This window comes from Aotus nancymaae, unplaced genomic scaffold (assembly GCF_030222135.1).
Source record: "Aotus nancymaae isolate 86718 unplaced genomic scaffold, 86718_ANA_hifiasm-v0.15.2.pri h1tg000049l, whole genome shotgun sequence".
In the NCBI taxonomy this organism is placed as follows: Eukaryota; Metazoa; Chordata; class Mammalia; order Primates; family Aotidae; genus Aotus; species Aotus nancymaae.
Genome location: NW_026988463.1, coordinates 21,933,918 through 21,956,893, shown reverse-complemented (window position 1 = coordinate 21,956,893; position 22,976 = coordinate 21,933,918). Strand labels below are relative to the sequence as shown.

Genomic DNA, 22,976 nt, shown 5'->3' with positions numbered 1-22,976 from the left:
GGCGGCTAACTATCCCAGCCAGACCACACTGTGCTATTATTACTCCTTTTATACTGCTCTCTTCCAAGTGGACTTTGGAAAAGATACAATGGAGGGATCTCACACTTTCCAAATCAGACCCCACAACTTGGTATGCCACCTTCTGTGCCAAAGACTGACCAAGAATACTGGTGGAGAAGCTGAACCTGGGCCTGCCAGCCTCAGGGTAGAGCACCTGGATTTGTTACCCTCTCGAACTACTTCTTAGCTTGGAAACCAGGCGCAAGTTACTTAATGTCTCCCGGGATTTGTTTGTTTATTTAGAGAGAGGGTTTCACTCTGTCACCCAGGCCGGAGTGCAGCGGTGCCATCAAAGCTCAGTACAGCCTCAACCTCCCAGGATCAAAGGATCCTCCCACCTCACCCTCCTAAGTAGCTGGGACTACAGGCACGAGCCACCACACCTGGCTCATTATTATTATTATTATTATTGTTTGTTTGTTTGTTTGTAGAGACAGGGTTTCACTATGTTGCCCAGGCTGGAAGTTACTTAATGTCTCAAAGTCTTAGTCACTTCATGAAGTTAATAATGAGACCAACCTCCTAGGGTGCTGTGGACTTTCAATGAGATCGTGTGTGTGAAGCATCCAGCTCAGTGCTTCAATAAATTAGTGCAGCTCTTCAGGGAAGTATTATTCCATGGTAGTGCCTGCCGCATCTAACCCTCTTCCTTCCAAATGACTCAACAGCTTTCATAGTTCTCAGCATGTCCTCCCAGCCTGGTAACTTAGGCATGAAGAAATCAGCCTACTGCGATCATGTGGCCATTGAAAGGCCTCAAACTAGAAACCACTTTCTGAATTCCTTATTCAAGGCTATGGCTAAAAAAATCTACACATGTGCAAACTCCCCCACTGGAAAAAAAAAAAAAAAAAAAAAAAAAACACAGTTTGATGGAAGTATTCCTCCCACTAGAGAATTTCCCCTTCCTGTCAAGTGTTGCCAGTTTCATTCACTGCTGTGGCAAGCACACTTTCCTGGCCATGAGAGATGAGCCTTATCAGCATCCCGTATGCCAGATCCTGCCTGTTTGCTGTTCTGCCACACTCTTCTGGGGTCTTCCTCACCACAGTGCTCCTCTATGACCCCCAAGCCCCCTGAGCCCTTCCTCTTAGTGGAACAGAGAATCTGACTCGAATTGACCTGAGTTCAATCTACAGTTACTTAAGCAAATGCTTTATCTTCTCTAAGCTTGCTTTCTAATCTGCAATGGGGATAAGAATAATAGCAAATCTTAGTGGAAGATAAAGATTCAAAGGGATAAAGTTTGTGGAAATGCCCAGCTCATTGCAAACACTCAAATATTGATTGCCTTCATCATCATCATCGTCATCATCATCATCATCATCAATTCTGGAGCTATACAATCCTAAAACCAAGTCTCTGTTTGAATCCTAACTGTAACTTTGGGGAAATTTCTCAATTCTTTGTGCTGTTTTCTCAGCATAAAATGGAGACAATAACAGCAGCAACCACACAGGGCTGTTGTGAGGATTAAGTAAGTTAATATATGTAAAGTACTTAGAACAGTGGTAGTCACAGAGTGAGGACTCAATAAACGTCAGCTCAAGTCAATGGCATTTGAAATCTTTGAAGACATCCAGGAAATGGAAAATTCCCTTGGCCTCTCTGTCCGACGAATAGAGACCCTTCTAGAAACTGCAGGCACCACACACACACACACACACGTCCTCAAGCAGGGACAAGCCTAGGCTGGATTTCATTTTTTTTCTTGGACTTGACTTTTCATCCCATCTGGAGTGCCCTGGCCCCCATATGGCCCTTGGGCCCCAAATCAGAGATGGCCAGAAGGGAAACACAGTGAGGCCAGCTGTCATGTAGGCCCCCACCTATCAGGGAGACCAGAGAACATAATAAACACATACTGAATCCCAGCCCTTGGAAGTCTCAGCTGGAGGCAACCCTCAGCAGAGTCCCACCATGGGGATTCGACCCACCTCCGTGCTGGCATAGTTCTCCCACATCTTCCGGTGGCTCTCTGCAGCCCCTAAACACCTCCTCCTCCCTCCCTCTGTGCTGATTCTGCTCATAAAACACTTCTTTCTCAACCCACATTATCCCCCAGGATAAGCACCTCCTTCTCTCTGCAGGAGAGGGACAGCTCTCCGCCAGCACTCGACACAGCTCTCTAACACTTCACCCGAGTGACAGGTCAGGCCAGGCAGTTCCGCCAAAACCAATCATTCCATTTCTAAAAACCTCTTATATCACATGTAAAATTCTATTTGGAAAAATAACTTTTGTCTGTGATATGTTAAAGCTCAACGATGATAATCAAAATGATCTTGGGATATGGTGATGGGGTAAGAATAAAACTTCTAATTATAAAGAATTCAAAGCACTACATTTATATCATCTCTAAAGAGTAAAAAAAAAAAAAAAAAGCCTCAACAGCCCATGAGCCAAGTTCATGAGCCCCCAGAGCCTCTTCTCTATATATTTCACAGTGATTTTCAAACTACACTGACAGTTACCTGCAGTAAGAGACACATTTTACATTTTGACCCAGTTCACTCATGTCTATATATGTATATATCAAATAAAAATTGCATGAGCCCAGGAGTAGTGGCTCATGCCTATAATCCTAGTACTTTGGGAGACCAAGGCAGGAGGGCTGTTTGAGCTCAGTAGTTTGAGAACAGCCTGGACAACATAAGGATATCCCATCTCTACAAAAAAATTTTAGAAATTAGCCAGGCATGATGGCATGCGCCTCTGGTCCCAGCTACTCAAGGGAATGAGGTGGGAGGATCTCTTGAGCCTGGGAGGTAGATGATGCAGTCAGCTGTGATTGTACCACTGCACTCCAGCCTGCGTGACAAAGACCTTGTCTCAAAAAATAATAATAATAATAAGCCTGAGAATGATACACTGTGATATTTTCTGATCTGTTTTTTTATGATGTTCTTGACCTATTATATTGATTCCATGACCCTCTAATGAGTGATGACCTACAGTTTAAAAAAAGTACATAGAAGAATTCAAGAAACCTTTCCGGAGTGGGCTGTAATCTGATATAAGGGTCAAGGGCAACAGGACGTTGAAGCCATGCACTCTGGGCTTGAAATACAAGGTGGAATCTCCTGTGACAGGAGAGTATAGCATTAGGGAAGTAAGGTGAGGTGTGAAGTGTCATTGCTTAGATATGAATCCCAGCTCTCCTCTCTGGTACCTGGATGACCTGGGATAAGCCATTTCCATGTTATTCTCTAAGCCTAGTCAGATTAGGACTCTGTCCACGGTATTCCAGTGCCAGTAAGTACAGTCTATGAATCTCGGTAGTAACTAAATCAGTACTGTGAATGGACCAAGGTATAGTTTGAAATGAACCTCTCAGAAAGATGTAGAAGCATGTAGTGAATCCCAGAGAGCATCCCCCAAAATGCACCCCCTTCCCCCTCAAAACTATTCCCTTAGCTGCTGGGAAAAACCGATGGCTCACAGCTGTGTCCGCCCTGGGAATCCTCCCCTGAAGAAGGGAGCTGCTTTGCCCAAGGCAATGCTACCTTCTAAAAAGCAGCCCACAGCCAATGCCCACTTGATGCATTGGCTTGTCCCAGTTCTGAAAGGCCATCTCAGCTCCAGCCATGGGATTGGCTTTGGCCTCTACTACAACTATTGCACCACAGTTCAACTACCTCTTCCCTGCTTCCCTCTATCCCTTATAGATGTTGTTCTCAAGAGTTACTTTCCCAATAAACCACCTGTGTGCAAATCTTCATCTTTTAAGACAATGCATCAATGATGCTAGACAAAGTTGCAGTAGAACTAAGGGAAGATGATGTCTTTAGGACATTTTTACAAGGGCATGCTTAAGAACTTCTATTTTTTTCTATAACTAACATTTAATGAGCAATCATATGGTTGGTTTTTTTGTTTGTTTTTTGTGCCTGTCTCATTTAATCCACATAGAACCCTGGGAGGTAGGCTCTGTGCCATTATCTTCATTTCACAAAGAAACTGAAGATTAAAGAGAAAGATGCCTAAGACCCCCCATGTGATTGGGAAGGAACTGAGGCCTGAACCCATGCTCTTGACCAGTAAGTCATCAGAACTCATCCGCACTCTGTCACAGCTCTGTGGTCACACTAAACACACTGTGCTGCATGAACTCACTCGCAGGTCTATCTCTCTCTCTCTTTGTTCTCTCCCTCCTCAAGCGCAGGGGCTTTGTGTTCCTTTGTCTGAATCTCAAGCTTTTAGGCAGTGCCATGTGATAGTCATGGTAGTATTTGGTGGCAGTTTTCAGTAGTAATGGTGGTGGTATTCACTGTTTCATGTGCACTAAGTCCTGGGCCGCATCCTTTGCATACAGCATCTCATCTGGCCCTACCATTTCCCAAGGAGGTAGGTACTATTATTACCAGGTGTAAGTGTTGAGCACTCATTTGGGGCCTGCCTTTGATTCAAGTCCATTTTCAGAAATGCACACTAGACTGGAGTATGCTTTTAGACAGCCAAGAAATTGAGAGAGGGCCACACTGAAATCAGTGTGGTGGATTCCAAAAATAACACAGATTATTTGCAGCTTCTGCCATCAAGAGGAGGCATCTATTCTCTCCTCTATTTCCTCCTTTATTTCTGGGGTGGGCTTGTGATTTGCTTTCACTAGGGAATATGGCAGAAGTGATGTTATGCATGTTCTGAGCCTTGGCTTCAAGAAGCCCTGCAGCCCTTGCTCACACCCAGAGAACGCACCCATCAACACGTGACCATGCTCAGGCTAGCTCACTGGAAGATGAAAGAAGACCTGAAGACAGGCCCCAGTTGTCCTAGACATCCCTGTTGAGGACCCAGGCAGGTAAATGAGCCCAGCCAAAAACAGCCAATCCCTGCCCAGACCAGACAGACCACCCAGCTGAGCCCAGCCCAAATTACTGATCCACAGAAACTAAAACTAAATAAAAGAGTGGTTACTTTAAGCCACTAAGCTTTGAGGTTATATGCTATCCAACAATAGATAATTGATTTGCTGTATATTCAGTCAAATATCTGGAAGTAGAACCAACAAATGATCCTTCTATATGACAAGTCAGCTTAGAAGAGAACTAACCTAGCCTCAGAGAGGTGCTTGGAATGTCGACAGGTGATATGGTTTGGCTGTGTCCTTGCCCAGATCTCATCTTGAACTGTAGCTCTCTCATAATCGCCATGTGTCATGAGAAGGACCTGGCGGGAGGTAATGGAATCATGGGAGTGGGTTTTCTGGTGCTGTTCTTGTGATAGTGAGTAAGTCTCACGAGATGATGGTTCTATAAAGGGCAGTTCCCCTGCACATGTTCTCTTGCCTGCTGCTGTGTAAGAAGTGCCTTGATCTTCCTTCACCTTCTGCTGTGATTGTGAGGCCTCCTCAGCCATGCTGAACTGTGAGTCAATTAAACCTCTTTCCTTTATAAATTACCCAGTCTCAGGTATATGCCTTTATTAGCAGCGTGAGAATGGACTAATACAACAGGCAACCAGAGAGGCAAGAATTCTGACTGACTGAAAAACTGGAAAGTCTGACAAGAACCAGATTGTTCTAATAACCAAAAACAAGAAGAGTGCTTCTTTATTTCACTTTTAGGAACACAAATAGACCTCACTCTTTCCCTACTATATTTAATAAGATATAGACATCTAGAGTTTCGCATCTTGTTTTACCAGTCAAATGAGAGATAACACTAGATATATCATCACAAAGAAAGTCAAATGAAATTATGGCTTTGGAGACTGAAGCAAGATTTACTGAGTTCACCAAACCCTATTTTCTTTTCCTCCTGGACACAGAGGTAGTCAACACATCCCAGCACTCCCTGCAGTTGGTTGTCTCTTAACCTGAGTTCTGGAAAACAGACTGTGAGCAGAAGTGATGTGAGTTCCTTCCCCAGCTGAAGTGGTTGTGAAATGAGTGTGCTTTCTTGATTTCCCTTTCCCCTCCAATGGCCCAATGGGGAGGACCCTGGGGCCCTGCGTGACTCTGTGGAAGATGTCCTGACCAGGACCACCTGCACTGGTTAGTGACATGAGTGAGAAATAAACCCCCTTCTGTCAAAGCCACAGACACTTCAAGGTTTGTCTGTTACAGCAGCTTTAATCGATTCTTACTAATACAGAATTTTTGAAATTTAAGCCCTAAAAATAGTTTGTGGGCTCAAGTTTTCCTGGTATTTATAGAGCCAAACTATTGGGTGGAAAAACTGTCAGAATGCCCTGGCTTCCTTGTTGAACAGTCTGGAACCGATGGGCAACATTGAAACAGGAAGCAGATGTTCCCTGAAGAAGGCAAACGGCGCCATTCCCCAATGGGTGACTCCAGAAGGTGCCTGTCTCCCATACGGATTTCACTTCCTCTATGCAAAACTTAAAAAGTCCCAGCTAACATTTCTCAGGCTCAGCCTCAGTAACTTAAAGCTCTGTGCTTTTTAAACTTTTTAACAGAAAAGTGGGCATAAGTCAATGAAGTTGCATAACAGAAAAGTGGGCATAAGTTCAGGAACAGATGAAAGTAATCGTAGGTGATAGAGGTCAGGATAGTGATTACCCCTGAAGGATCTGGTGGATAGGGATTGTGAGATGCTTCTGGGGGTGTCAGAATGTTCTGCTTCTTGATCTGAATGCCAATTCTTCTTATACACTTCCAAAAAATTGAAGTAGAGGGAATATTTCCATACTCATTATCCAAGACTATCACACCAAAGCCAAACAAAAACACAAAAAGAGAAGACAATTATAGACCAATATCCTTGATGAACATAGATGCAAAGATCCTCAACAAAATATTAGCAAACCAAATTAAAGAACACATTAAAAGAATTATTCACCGTGATCAAGTGGGATTTCTCCCTGGGATGCAAGGATGGTTCAACATATCGAAATCAATAAATGTGATACCCATGTTAACAAAATGAAGGATAAAAATTAAATGATCATCCCAATAGATGCAAGGAAAAAAAAGCATTTCAAGAAAAACTGTAACACTCTTTCATGAAAAAAGCACTCAGCAGATTAAATGAAATGTACTCAACACAATAAACACTATGGCCTCTATTATGACAAACCCATAGCTAACATCCTTCTCAACACTGAAAAGTTGAAAGCCTTTCCTCTAAGATCAGGAAGCCCAATCTCATGACTTCTTTTCAGTAGAGTACTGGAAGTCCTAGCCAGAGTAATTAGGAAAGAGAAAGAATAAAAGGTATCCTAATAGGAAAGGAGGAAGTGAAATTGTCTCTATTTGTTGATAAGGTGATCTTATACACAGAAAACCCTAAAGAATCCACCAAAAAAAACCTGTTAGAACTTATCAACAAATACAGTAAAGTTGCAGGATGCAAAACCAACATACGATCAGTAGGGTTTCTATATTAGAATATCTAATTATTCTAATTTTCTGTACTAGCATATCTAATAACAAACTACCAGACCAGAAAATTAAGAAAACAAACTCATTTACAATAGCGACAAAAAAAAATTACTTAGGTGTAAAATTTAACCAGGGAGGTAAATGATCTGTATACTGAAAACTACAAAACTGATAAAAGAAACTGAGGAAAACATAAATAAATGAAAAGATATCCTGTGTTCCTGAACCAGACAAATTAATATTGTGAAAATGTCCATGCTATCCATAGCAATATACAAATTCAATGCAATCTGTATCAAAATTCCAAGGTCATTTTTCACAGAAACAGAAAAAACAATCTCTAAGTTTATATGGGACCACGAAAGACCCCAAATAGCCAAGACAATCTTGAGCAAAAAGAACAAAGCTGGAGGCACACACTCCTTGATTTCAAAATACATTATAAAGCAACTATAATCAAAACAGCATGATGCTAGCATAAAAACAGACACATCAACCAATGGAACAGAATAGAAAGCCCAGAAATAAAACCCCACATTTATAGCCAACTGATTTTTGATAAAGGTACCAAAACACAGAGTGAGGGAAAGGACAATCTCCTCAGTAAATGCTGTTGGGAAAACTGGATACCCACATGCAGAAGAATGAAATTAGACCCTTATCTTACACACCACATACACAATCAACTCAAAATTGATTAAAGACAAGATTTGAAACTATAAAACTGCTAGAGAAAAACATAGGGGAAAAGCTCCATGACATTGATTTGGGCAATTATTTAGCAAAAGCAAAAGGAGACAAATGAGAGGGCCTCAAACTGAAAGCTTCTTCACAGCAAAGGAAACAATTAGCAAAGTGAAGAGACAGCCCACGGAATGGAAAAAATATTTGCAAATGCTATATCTGATAAGAGGTTAATATCAAAAATATACAAAGAACTCAAACAACTCAATAGCAAGAAAACAAATAACCTGATTTAAGAATGAGATCTGAACAGATATTACTCGAAAGAAGACACACATACAGCCAAAAGGTGCATGAAAAAAATGCTCAGCATACTAAGCACTAGGGAAATGCAAATTAAAAGCACAGAGAGATATCCCCTTACACCTGTTAGAATGGCTTTTATCAAAAAGATTTTTTAAAATAACATGTTGGAGAAGATGTAGAGAAAAGGGGACTTATACACTGTTGGTGGGAATGTAAGTTAGTATGGCCTTATGAAAACCTATACTGAAAGTTTCTCAAAAAACTAAAAATAGAACTACCACCAGGCATAATGGCTCTCGCCTGTAATCCCAGCACTTTGGGAAGCCAAGGCGGGTGGATTACCTGAGGTCAGGAGTTTGAGATCAGCTTCACCAACATGACAAAACCCTGTCTCTACCAAAACTACAAAATTAGCCAAGCATGGTGGTTCATGCCTATAATCCCAGCTACTTGGGAGGCTGAGGCAGGACAATCTCTTGAACCCGAGAAGTGGAGGTTGCAGTGAGCCGAGATCGTGCCATTACACTCCAGCCTGGGCAACAAGAGTAAAACTCAGTCTCAAATTTAAAAAATTAAAAAACTACCATACAATCTAGTAGTCCCACTTCTAGGTATATATTTGAAGCAACTGAAATCAGTATGTCAAAGAATATGTGCATTCCCATGTTTGTGGCAGCACTATTTAAAATAGCAAAGAGATGGAACCGAACTAAGTGTTCAACAGAGAACGAATGAAGAAAATATGGTATATACAGACAATAGAATCCTACCCAGACTTAAAAGAAGGAAATTCTATCATTTGTGACAATATCGATGAATCTGAGGATGTTATGCTAAGTAAGATAAGCCAGACACAGAGAGACAAATACAGCATGATCTCATTTATATGTGGAATCTAACAAAGTTGAAGTCATAGAAGTAGAGTAGAAGGATGGTTACCAGAATCTGGGGTGGAGGGAAGGAGTTGTTGATCACAGGATACAAAGTTTCAGATAGACAGGGGGAGTAGGTTTTGAGATCTATTGCACAGGAAAGTAATACAGTCAATAATAAACGTATCATATATTTCAAGTAACTAAGAAAATTTCAAATGCCTCACCATAAAAAATAAGTAAACAAGCTGATGAGTATGTTAATTAGCTTGAATTAACCATGCCACATTGTATACATGTATCAAAACATCACATTGTACCCAATAAATTATGATTTGTTAATCGAAAATAATATGAATAATAGGTTTTTTTAAAAAAAAAAAAAAAAAGCTAGACACCAAAAGATGAATACCCAACTAAAGTAAAAAGAAGTTCATCTCTACTCTTACGTCAATCCTGTTTCCCTAAGTGTACTGCTTGGCTCAGAAAGAATTATCAATACCCTCAGTCATACATTTTGCCACAAAATGTATCCAGATAACCATCAAAAAAAAAAAAATCCATGCACACACACACAATAAAAATCCAAATAACTATCAAATTTTCATTTGCAGCACTGACTAAACTCTAAAGAATGGTCTCTACATTTAGGGAGGAATAAAAGACCTTCAATATAGGGTCATCCCATAAAAATCACTGCCCTGACTATCCCAACAAAACACGCAGCGTCCTGCAAACTTCACCCTCCACCTTCACCCACACTATTAGCCAGCTTCTTCAACCCAAAAGAGCATATAAACACTCCACCCAAAGGGTGAAGGGAGCCCAAATTTAGAAGGGTGAAATGGTCACAAATCTATTTAAAGTTGAAATGCTACCAATACATTTTTTAAATGAGGTCAGTCGATAGGGCGATCACAGATTGCAATTCAATTTTCTGAGGTTGCCCCACAAAGTAAAGCGTCACAAGCCAGGAAAGGGTTTCTCAGAAAGCACTGTGTTCACCCATGCTCAAATCACCTCTCTGGCCCCAGGCAAGCATTTCTCTCTCAGATCCACCGTAAGGTACAGCTAACACTATTGACCAAGACATGGAAGCATGTCCATTCTTGCATCGTCTCCTTGATTCAAGAGCATTTGTCTTGCCTCCCCAACAGGATTATAAACTCAGTAAGGATGAGGACAGTGCCCTGTCCTAGGAAGAATAGAAACAGCTGCTGCCGTTTATCAAGTGCTTACTGTATATACATCAGGTAGGGTGCTAAGAAACACTTCACATAAACTATTATTATTTCCTTTTAGTTATGAAAAAACAGAAGCTCAAAGAGGTTAAGTAACTTGCTCAAGGTCCCACAGCAAGAAGTCAGGATTTAAACCGGAGCCTTTCTTTCTCCAAAACACAAACTCTTCACTGCCATGTGCAGCATGTGCTCAATAAACCCGTACCCACTGGGTGACAGCAGCGGAGAGGGAGAAGGAGTGGGAGGATGCCTTTCAGAGGAAAATTCATTTCTACGGCCCTCCGCGTCTAAGGATGCAGTAGAGAGAGATATCCCTATTGTTAGAACCATAAAAATAATCTAGTAACCACCCTCGAAATAGAACAATCAACAATATGACTGACATGAAATTCCAAATGTCTCTTGAGGGTGTGAAAAATAACAACAGCCCCTAGGTGCTTCGGTAGGGCACCCCCACTGCTTCTAAATGGCCATTTCAGTTTCTTCTGCCTGATTTCCAACCCTGAAGGCCTGGAATTTCAGAACTTGAGTCATGGCAAGTATTGTTGCCAAAGGCACCTCATGCTCCTCTTTTTCAAACATTTGGCCATTTCACTCACCCCCACACAGCCCACTTTAAAACAGTGACAACAACCACTTCCTAGTCACTACACTGCCTTCACAGGGGCCAACCCCTCTGATGTGACGTTCGTCTCCCACCCGCTCCTCCCTCCCTCACACCCTCTTCTTCCTGTTCCCTGCCTGTGCCCTATTCTCTCTCCTATCTCAACTGCGTTGTCCTGTCCTGTGCCTGAAACACCCTCCCCTGCCCTCATCCCCTTGTCAATCTGGAAACTCCCACTCCTGCTGTAAGACTGTTCCCAAATGTCACCTCCTCTGTGGAATCTTCACCGGTCCGAGGAGGAGTAGGGATGCCATCCAAAGTGTTTTTACATCCTTGGTGTAGCACTTTACATTATGTCTCAGAACTAATTGGCCATGTGCTGTTCTCCCTTTAAAAGACCAGGAGGATCTTTAAGGGTGAGGAAAGTGTCTTATTTCTCTTCAAAGCCCATATGGCACCCTGACATTATACATTTATTCTATGTTATTTATTTATCACTGTTCTTCTACTAGAATGTAAATTCCATGAAGTCAGGGATGCTATTTTGTTCACTGTTCTAGTTGTAATGCCTAGAACAGTACCTGATATGTAGTAGGCACTCAATAAATATGTATTAAATGAATGGATAAATGGACGAATAGGTAGATGGCCGGATGGATGGATGGATGGATGGAAGAACGGCTGGCTGGATGGCTGGATGGATGGGTGGATGGATGGATGGATGGGTGGATGGGTGGGTGGGTGGATGGGTGGATGGATGGATGGAGAGATAAAGGCAGGATCACGTTTTACCCACCCAGAGGTCACGAAGACATGGAGAAACAGAGCCAGGATTTAAAATCAGGTCTGATTTGAGCCCGAACTCTCAAGCCCAATTTGATACTCCCTCTCTAGAGGCCCAAAGTCTGATCTCTGGAAAGTAGCAAGATGAAAGAAAAAAGAAAGCTAGAATTCACCCCAGGAACGTGGTTACGGTTGAACTAATGATGTTGCATATCTTCAATCAGTTAATTTTCACCTACTTAGCCAGTTCCAAGACCCAATAGGAGTGTATCAGAGCCCTCTGGCCTGGGTTTGAGTTTCCCTCCTGACTCTGTAGGGCAACTTTCTACGTGTGGGCTGAAGGGGAAGGAGATGCCCAGGAGACACAAACAAGCAGGACAAACGGCAATTAAAAGGTAATAACAACCATGGTGATGATTAACAGCTTAGCACTTCCGAATAAAAGCTGCCATCTCACCAGACCCTGTCCTTGCTGTGCCTCTCAACCCTCTGAAACACTGAGCATCCTTACAACACCAAAAATTTCCACAAAAGACACTAAACTTTCATTCCCTATTCAAGAGGAGGAAGAGCCAGTACAGAATCAAGCCTGGGGTAGAAGAGAGCCAGGCTAAACATTAGGTAAAAGTGTACCCCCGACCCCAAAAAAAAGTTGGTTTATAGGTAGAAACTAAAGTATTTTTATTTTCTCATAATTCCCTGTAGTTCATTTTAATAAAAAATAAAGAATATTCAACGGATATCTACGAAGTGCCCAGATTTGTATTAGAGAGACATTAAAGATATATTAACACCAACTGAGACTTTCTCCTTAATGAAATCAGAAAGACAGACTTGACAAAAGACCTTTCTCTATATGTGAGTTTTTTTAATTGAGATAGGGTCTCGCTATATTGCCCAGGCTGGTCTCGAACTCCTGGCTTCAAGCAATCCTCTTGCCTCGGCCTTCCAGAGTGCTGGGATTACAGGCATGAGTCCTGCCCTCAGTCCTGTTGCATATATTATCCAGGATATGGGCAGTTTCACAATACAGATTTTTAGCTCTAGTTCCTTGACAACTCAGACTTTCCCCAATTACCTCAGAAAATGAGAAGGAGAAGTTGGGCTTTTATTTTTTTTAATTTCCAGACCACTGACTGCATCCCCAACCATTACATAGGTTAGCTTCCCATTATATATTCTCCTAGTACCCAGTCCATTTTTTTCAAAGTACTTAACAAAAACGAAATTAAATATGGGTGCATTGATCTGTAGAATATCTTATCTCCCCCCACTACATCATAAGCTCCATGACAATAGAAATCTTCTCAATCTCATTCACCATTGTATTCTGTCACCTAAAACAGTTCCTGGCACATAGAACTTAATCAGCGAGGCTAGGCGTGGTGGCTCACTCGTGTAATACCAGCAGTTTGGGAGGCTGAGGTGGGCAGATCACTTGAGGTCAGGAGTTCAAGACCAGCCTGGCCAGCATGGTGAAACCCTGTCTCTACTAAAAATACAAAAGTTGACTTGGTGTGGTGGCATGCACTTGTAAACCCAGCTACTTGGGAGGCTAAGGCAGGAGAATCACTTGAACCTGGAAGGCAGAGGTTACAGTGAACCAAGTTCGTGCCACTGCACTCCAGCCTGAACGAGAAAAAAAAAAAAAAGAACTTTCAGAGGGAGAATGGAAAGATGGGTGAATGGATGGACAAATGGATAAGTGGAAAAATGGATGGATGGAGACAGACATGGATGAATGAATAAATGAATGTATGTAGTGAACAGACGAAATTTCTTACTGGATTTTCAAGCAGCCATCACACCTCCAAATGCCATATGTAAACACTGTGGATGTTGCATTCTCTGTAAACAGGCTAACATTCTATCTATGAAATTTCGTACAATTTCAGTGGGCATATTGGATGAATGAAGTCAAAGAATTCATGACATTAGAACAAATGCCAGAACATAAGGGACTTACCTTTGAAGGCATCAATCAGAGACGATGAACTTTTCAGCAGATCCCACTAGCTACCCAAGAACTAATTAGACTGCATAGTTAAAAGACCAGAACATAGGTTTTAAACTATACTTAGTAATTTAATTACCTGTATCTGAAAAGTACCAAAAAAAAGATGCACATTGTGAAAATTATGACATATTGATCTACTTACTTATACCTGTGTGTATACACATGTGTGGGTGTGGTGTGTGTGTGATGGAAACAGAGAGACAGAGACAGAAGGATAAGCAGAGACAGAGAAGAGAGCGATCCCAACAGTGCAAATGTGTATAGAACTATTTTCAAACCTTCAGTTAATCTTTTGACCTATTGTCTCCTATATCTTTCTTATTGGCCTAGATACACTATAAGCATGCTGCATCTGGTTGTGGGCAGTGTCTGGAGTATCATTAGTGTTCGGAAATAATATATTTTTTATACACCGTGAAATACTATGCAGCCATAAAAAACGATGAGTTCACGTCCTTTGTAGGGACTTGGATGAATCTGGAAACCATCATTCTCAGCAAACTGACACGAGAACAGAAAGCCAAACACCACGTGTTCTCACTCATAGGTGGGTGTTGAACAATGAGAACATGTGGACTCAGGGAGAGGAGCATCACACACTGGGGGCAGTTGGAGGGGGTAGGGAAGAGACAGCGGGGGTGTGGGGAGGGAGGGGAGGGTGGGGAGGGATAACATGGGAAGAAATGCCAGATATAGTATGCACCTAAAGTTAAATAAATAAATTTAAAAAAAAAATTCAAGAACTCTATGATCTTATCTCCAGAAAAAAGCACATATACAAAAACTTTTATGTTCAGTTTTAGGGCATTATGGATTCTCTTAAATTCCATGCATCCCAAGATTATATCACACTCCCTGACAAGGAGTTCACAAAGTTTCAAGGTGCCATTTTGATGTGGTAATTACAATGTGTAATATATATATAATATCTATAATAAATTATAATATGTTTATATATAAATATATTACAATAAATTATGTTTATATGTATAAAATATATATAATTGTAATATAAAAGAAAAATTATTTCCTAAGAATCTGTACATCATATCAGCTAGATTTTCAAAGGTCATATTTTCCATATTTACTTAGGCATTCTGTTGCCCAGTGACAAAGCTTCAGGCTCCTCCTGGGTGCTCTACACTGAAAAACGAATTTGCTGTTGCCTCTCCAACAAATCAGCCCTCCTTTTTAAGACTCCACATTAACCTACTCAGAGATTCTTATTTCAATTGGGACATTGAGCCTGAAATCCCTCTTCAGGTGGAAAAAAAAGAAAAAAGCCAAATCATCAAACATGAAGTCAAAAAGCCTCTGCCTTTTATTCACATAGAAGCCCGCAGGACACATTCTGAATAAGCTAAAAGGTGAGTGAAGTTTGGCTCACAGGTCTCTAGTGTCTGCTTCTGGGAAGAAAGAGAAGTGAAACAATAGAAGTTACCCTTAAACTTGCAGCCTGACTTAGTGATTTTTTGAAAACATGGCCTTCTTTATGATTTTAACAAGAAAATTCAACCTGAAGTATATGGTGTCATAAGTTTCTAGGGAACACTGCCCAAAATAAAATTAACCTTTGATTCATTTTTTTTGTTATATAAATACATATAAACTCTTCTAATCTACATGTGTTAATTACACACTAAAATAAAGTTATATTTGATAGGGTTGATATTCACAAAAATAACAATGGTTAGATTCACGTCATGCTTTGGGGTTTTTTAAGAATAATTTCAACTAGAAGATTTAAAAACCTGTTTTCTAATCTACATGAGAAAAAGAAGAGCTGACTTACTCATTATCATCATCAATTTTAGCTTTTCACAGAAAATAAAATTAACCTTTTATTTTTTGTTGTATAAAAAAGTGCAACTCTTCTAATCTACATGTGTTAGTTACACACTAAAATAAATTTATATTTGGTATGACAGGGTTGATATTGATTAAAACCACAATGGTTGGAGTCACGTCATGCTTTGGGGTTTTTTAAGAATAATTTCAATTAGAAGATTTAAAAACATGTTTTCTAATCTACATGGGAAAAAGAAAAGCCGACTTACTCATTATAATCATCAATTCTAGCTTTTCATAGAAAATTTGTGCACTGGGGTTTTTCTAGAGAGTCCATGGCAAGTTCAGGTCTTTCTCAGAAGGAAAGATAATGCTAACCAGGCCTGGGTCTCTGGGCCCGACACTGAACTGTGCACTCACTGGTGTTACCCAATACCCAGGAAGAAATATACCCAAGAAGAAAAACTATCTGAGTACATGAAAGAGGCCTAGTCATTTAACAAGTTCCAGAATGAACTCTGTCCCACTTTGACAGTTTCCTACAGCTAACAAGTAATACTGATGGTCTCACTTAGTGTCATTGATACTTAATGTGGATATTTCTCATGTACCAGCTTTACCATAACCCTATGAGTTAGGTACTATTATCCCCATTTTACAGACGAGGAGCCCAAGGTTGCTACTTGGGGATGACTTGCCCAAGGTCGCATAGGGAGTAAGTGGCAGATCAGAGATTCATACCCAGTTCTATTGGACTCCAGCTCCTTACTATGAATTCTGAATCTCTGTATTTTATTGCCTCTCTATTTCTACCAAAGTCACTTTCTTCACAAAAACAAACAAACAAAAAAACACTTTGGAGGCCAAAGCAGAATTTGACTCCTGGCTTGAGGCCAGGAGTTCAAGACCAGGCCACAGGCAGCAAAGCAAGACCTGCTACCTCTGAAGAAAAAAAAAAAAAAAAAAAATTTAATTAAAATATAAATATTTGGCCAGGCTTAGTAGCTCACACCTGTAATTCTAGCACTTTGGGAGGCTGAGAGGGGTGGATCACCTGAGGTCAGGAGTTTGAGACCAGCCTAACCAACATGATAAAACCCCATCTCTACTAAAAATATAAAAATTAATCGAGCATGGTGGCTCATGCCTGTAGTCCCAGCTACTTGAGAGGCTGAGGCACAAGAATTGCTTGAACCTGGGAAGTGGAGGTTGCAGTGAGCTCAGATCACACCACTGCACTCCAGCCAGAGTGACAGAGTAAGACTCCATCTCAAAAAAAAAAAAAAATTGGGCATGGTGACACACATCAGCAGTCCCAGCTACTCAGGAGACTCAAGCAGGAGAATTGCTTGAGCCCAGAAATTTGAGGCTGCAGTAAGCTATGATCATGCCACTACCCTCCAGCCTGGACCACACAGTGAGATTCTGTCTCTAAAAACAAAATAAAAAATAAAGTAATAAAGTGTTTCTCTCTACCAAACTATAAAGTCTTCTTAGAGTAAGAGTCTCATTCTACAATTAATTACAATTAAAGCTCAAACGCAGGTCCTAAGTTCCTGTAAAGAATGCCACAGAGACAGCCAGCACAATGGCTCACATCTATAATCCCAACACTTTGGGAGGCCAAGGTGCGTGGATCTCCTGAGTTCAGGAGTTCGAGATCAGTCTGGCCAACATGCTGAAACCCCATTGCTACTAAAAATACAAAAATTAGCCAGGTATGGTGGTGGGTGCCTGTAATCCCAGCTACTCAGCAGGCTGAGGCAGAAGAATCACTTGAACCCTGAGAGATGGAGGTTACTGTGAGTCCAAATGGTGCCACTGCACTCCATCCTGGGCAACAGAGTGAGACTCCATCTTAAAAATAAATGAAAAAGAAAAACAAATGCCATAGAGAGAAATCTGCCTTGCTTGTCAAAGGAGTTCCACTTCTACTCTAGAATTTAGGCAATTTCACAAGAAGGATCTTCAGCCCCAGTTCCCTGTCATCAAATACATTCTTAAATTGCCTCCCAGAGAGTGGTTTTGTAAGAAATAGATAGAGTGGAAATAAAAAGGGAGAAATTATGTGGCAGTCAACCTAGAGGTTTGTCCTATCATCATACAAAAGCAAGAAAATCTATTCTTAAGCTCCCCTGAGCACACAGAAATCCATAATTTCTCATGGTTTATGGGCTTTCCATCCTTCCTCTCCCAACCCATAGCAGTGTCCCCAATTTCCATGACAATATAACAGGCCATGAAGGTAACTCTCAATGGTTTCTTTGCCTTGCGATCATCCTACACATTTTCTACTGGACTGGCAGAGACAATATCTTCTCTCTGCTTATAGTTTTGAAATGAAAATATCCCCTAAATAGTGGCTGCCTGAAATAAACACTACATTTCCCACATGCTCCCTTGCAGCAAGAGGTGGGTATATGGTTAAACCCTAGCTAATAAGATATAGGTAGAAGGATCTTGAGCAACTCCCACAAGTGACACCGAGCATGTTCTATTTGCCCTTCTTTACGCCTTTCCTCCTTCCTGCTAGCTGAAGGAAAGGCGTGAGGATTGCAGAGTCTGGCATCCTTCTTGGACCATGAGACAACTGTAACTCCCCAGGGAGTGGAGCAGAAAGCTGAAATGAACCTGAGACTCTGGGCTCTGGATTGCTGACTTAAGTGAGATCATAAAACCTTATGTGTTTTGTATAAACTGTTGATTCCATTGTAAGTGGATTCACTTTCAGAGGAAATATCTGGTACCAAGAACAATCAGATACTAAGAAACTCCTCTATAGTTCCAGAATTAGTCCTAGGCAATGCAGTGCCAGGGATAAATTTCTCTCCTTCCTGTATGTCTCCATTCTAAACATCTTAATTTCAGGGACTGCCAATCTGCCCCTCCCCTCCCTTCTCCCTACTCCTGTCCAAATGGAATATGCCGTCAAAGCAGCCACACAGAGTGACCAGATGTTCATGGCTGAATTTTGACTCTTACCTGGCAGCCAGTCCTATAGCAAAGCAACCCTGCAGAGCCAGTCTTTTCTCGTGCCAGCTGCCCCACCATTGGGGTAGTCTGGGGACAATCATAAGAGCTGATGTTTTCTGAGCTTACTCTGTGTCAAGCTCTGGTCCAAGCATCTTGGATATTGAAATGAGTTGCAGCTGCTCAGTAACACTAAGGTACTGTTATTGGACCTATTTTATAGGCAAGGAGGCTGAAATACAGACAGGCTAAGTAATATGCCTGGGAAGTCTCAAAGCCAGAATTCAGACTGACAGGGACTTTCCTGGTAGCCTGTGCACATGCCCACTTCTCTACACTGCCTCTTAGTGGGGAGACAGGGAGCAGAAAAAGAAAATCTTAAAAATAGACAGTCCAGAGGGGCATAGTGGCTCACACCTGTAAACCCAACACTGGGATGCTGAGGTGGGAGGACTGCTTGAAGCTAGAAGTTCAAGACCAGACTAGGCAACATCACAAGGCCCTTTTGTTACAAGTTTGTTTTTTTTTTTAATTTGACAGGCATGGTGGTGTGCACTTGTAGTCCCAGCCACTCAGGAGGCTGATGCGGGAGGATCGCCTGAGCCCATGAGTTTGAGGCTGCAGTGAACTCTGATCATACCACTGTACTCCAGCCTGGGCAACAGAGTGAGACCCTGTCTTTAAACAAACAAACAAAAAAAAGACACTCCTATCTCTAAAATGGCTATATATCATTACAAACTTTAATTCTGCCTTTTTCTCATAACACCAAAAAATTCCTGTTATCTTCCAGACTTTGAGTTAAAGGATCTCCTATTTCAGATGTGTCACGCTTTGCACATTCCAAAGTGCCTTTCCCATCCATCAATAACAGCAGAGCAGGTGGCATAGAAGAGCAGTGGTAAAATGTTTAAAAATCGCCCCCGGCCTCAGCAAGAGACAAAGACTGAAACTGATTCATGCAAATGAAAGGCAACCTCAAAGAAGAAATTACACATTCCAGCACCAAGACACCATTGGCGTTTTGTCTGAGGGGTCAAAGTTCAAGAAAACAATCCAAACTTGTTTGCACCAGGGCCTAAGTTCTTGCCACTTAAAGAGACTTGAGGAGTCCTCTGGTGCGGTGTGGAAGATCCAAATCTTGGTAAGAGAGGCTGGGTAGGTTGGCAGGGCTCACTGAGCCCACTGAGGCCCTGATTTCAGAAGAGTAAGCATGAGTCTCAGAGGAGCACAGTGCCATGCTGCCAGCAAGCGAACATTCTGCACCACTGACAATGCTGCCTACACTCACTAGGGATCACTACTTTTCCCTGGAGGGTGGAGATGCAGCCACAAAACTGTCAGTCAGTGCTAAATCACATGTCAGACTTGCACACTCAAATACTTCTTTTGATTTAAACCCAGCTCACCAAGGTGGTGGTCAATTTGCCCCTAAAGATACAATACCCCAGGAATGTGCCATTTCTTACCAAACTCAATCTCGCCAAGCCTAAGAGTGAAAATTTAAATTTAAAAAGAAAGAAAACCATGCACACACAAACTTCCCAGATCAGAGGTTGCAAATTTAAAAGCCTACAAGGGCCAAAAATGGGTGAAGTGGTCCTAACTGGGATCAACTGAGACAAAATGGCAAGGCTGTGCCCCATCTACAACAATGGCTCTCAGCTCCAAACGACTGTTTTCAAGCGAAAGTGAGACCATTTCTCAACAAAGTTAAAGTTAGAAATTAGGATGTATATGTGAAATCTCCCAGTCCTAAAATGTTGACATCAAATTCACAAAATGTTTAAGACGCCCTAAGGGCTACACAGAGCTGAGGGTGACTTTTGGTCCTGGAGAGCCAATTTGCAATCTGTCTTTTAGACATGGAGGGGAGGGGGCACCTTACACATGATCAAGTCTCAAGCCACCACCAGCGGGTTTGATATCCCTGGTTAGAGTCCAGGATCTCAAGCCAGATGCAGGAACTCGGGTAACCAGTGCCCTGGCGACCTTTGTGTTTCTACCCAGAAGGTAGAGAGTGTGATTTAAACCAGGATCTGAGAGACACCCCGTCTGGAACTACTTCTTTCAAAGAGAGAGGATGCCCATGGGACAAACACAGTCACCTTTCTAGGGGATGCACCATCTGCAGAGGAGCAGCAGCCACCTGCAGAGACCTCTGCAAGGCAGGGAGAAGCAGAACCTCCCTGGGTGTGATAAGGAAGGGACATGGGCAGAGAAAGGAGGAGGAACTGAGGAGGACAGGTTCTCCCAGAAACATCCCGTGAAGACACTTTCTCCCTCAGCAGAACTGATCATGTCAGGATCTCTTCAGGAGACAGCTTTGACTCTTCCAGAGCTGGGAAGGGAGGAAGGGTAGGTGCACTTACTTGCCATGTAAGTCTCCCAGCTCCATCGGCCCCAATCACACACACACACCCCTTAAAAGGACCCTGTTGTGGTGAAGAATTCCTAGCCTGGGAGGTCACTCTGACCAACGTGATTCTTTCACTCTCTGCCTAACTCAGTCACTTCTTCTATAAAGTCTTTTTCGCCCTCTCTTCCCACAAATAGCACCCCCAAAGCCCCAGAGCCTACCTTGGCACTGGAATCCCTGCTTCCCGAAGCCCCTGCAAAAGCAGAAGGAGGTGTATGTCAGGCAGCCAGGGGGGCCCAGCCTCCAGCTAGTTCCCCACAGAGTCACTCCCCTTCCTCCCCGCCGCTGTACCCCAGGTGCAAACTCGCAGCCACAGGCGGGTGCCCAAGACTCTTCCGCCTTTGTGGGGGTAGGTGGGAGCTCGGCTGTAACCCCCATCTCCCCTCACTCTGCAGAAGAGAAAAGGCTGCGACCACCAGGTGGCGGGATAGGGGGAACCGTTTCCGTCGGGGTAGGGGCTGAGGGCAGGCGGGAGATCTGCCCATAGATGCCCCGAGCACCCTCGGGGAAAGAGAAGAGATGAAGACGCATTCAGAGGGAGGGCAAGAGTGACCCCGCGGCGGTGGTGTCCCCTGGGAGGGGGACTGGGAAGGAGGAAAGGACGCCCCAAGACTGGAGGGACGGGGGAAGAAAGGGGCCCGCAGTGATGTGAAAAGGGAGGACAGAGGAGTGGAAAGGGGAATCCAGGCCCTAGGGGAGGCGCAGTGGGAGATAACACAGGGCGCTGCCCGGAGGCACAGAAGAGAGGGAAAGGATGTCCCATGCCCGCAGGGAGATAGAGAAGGACACCCAGGGCCCTGCCCCCCGGAAACAAGGGGTGGGGGCGAGGGCTCCTCGCGCCCGGAAGCAGGAGGAGAGACAGGGAACCCCAGGCCGGAGAGCACCCGAGGCGCTGCCCTCCAGGGCAGGCACAGACCCCGCGCGCTCCGAGCCAGGTGGAGCAAAGGCGCCCGCGACGCTGCCCCTGGGCGCTCTGGAGGTGCCTGGGAGCAGGAGAGGGCAGGAGGTGCCCCGCGGCGGCCCGTCTGGGACCGGGGTGGGGACAGGGCACCCGTAGGACCGTCCCTCCCGGCGTCCCCGGCAGCAGGGTCCGGAGCGGGGAGTCCGGGGACGCGGGGTCCCGGAGCAGGAAGGGCGCAGAGGGCGCGGAGAGGGGGTCCCCGGCGCGGCGCTGCCCTCGGGGGCTGGGGAAGGTGCCCTGCGCGCGCGCTCACCAGATGAAGTCGGTGCAGTGGCTGCAAAAGGTGGGCTGCTTGAAGAAGCGTGCGGTGAATTTGTGGTTCTTGACCTCGTGCACATTCTTCTGCCGGAGGGCGCCTTTGCGGGCGAAGCGCACGGTGCTCTCCTCACCCTCACTCGGCGGCGGCCCCGCAGCCGGGTCAGCCATCTTGCGCGCGGGGAGCCGGAGCCGGAGAGGTACCGGCCCCGGGGCCGCGGGACCGCGGGCTGCGGGCCGGGGAGGCGCGGGAGGCGGCGGCCGCTGCTGCACCCGGGGCCGCGGGCGCTTCCCCTGCGCCGGCTCTGGCGGCCGCGGCGCGCAGAGCCGGAGCTGTCACTCTCCCAGCTGCTGCCGCTCGTCCAGCTGCGCTTGGCACCGCTGGCCCCAGCTGCGGGGGAGGGAGGCGGAGCCCCTGGAAGGCCCCGCCCTCCTCATTTGCATCGCGCCCAGGCCCCGCCCAGCGCCGCCAGCTGCTTTACATATCGGCGCCGGGGCGGCCGCGGGCCTCGCGGCGAAGCGCGCACAGCCGCAGCGCTGCAGCGCGGGGACCGCGGCCCGGGGTCGCTGAACCCGAGCCTCCCCTCACCCCCTCCCCTCACCCCACTCCGTCCTCGGCCTCCGGGGCCGCGTTCAGCAGATGAGCCCCTTGGGTGGCCCCGGGAGGAGCG

The 22,976-nt window shown here is 44.0% G+C and overlaps 1 protein-coding gene across 2 annotated transcripts in view; it reads right to left on the bottom strand.

Annotated features, from left to right (window-relative positions):
* Nucleotides 1–22,669, bottom strand: part of PRKCB (protein kinase C beta) — a 385,173-nt gene extending 362,504 nt beyond the window's left edge. The window contains exons 1-2 of one of the 2 annotated variants that reach the window (XM_012464746.2): nt 22,304–22,669; nt 21,251–21,282 (exon numbers count right to left, since the gene is read on the bottom strand). In XM_012464746.2, coding sequence (XP_012320169.1) covers nt 21,251–21,282; nt 22,304–22,476 — 205 coding nt within the window. In that variant the 5' untranslated portion in view covers nt 22,477–22,669. The remainder of the gene's footprint in view (nt 1–21,250; nt 21,283–22,303) is intronic. The other variant, XM_012464745.2, reaches the window with a different exon arrangement.
* Nucleotides 22,670–22,976: the final 307 nt, after the last annotated feature.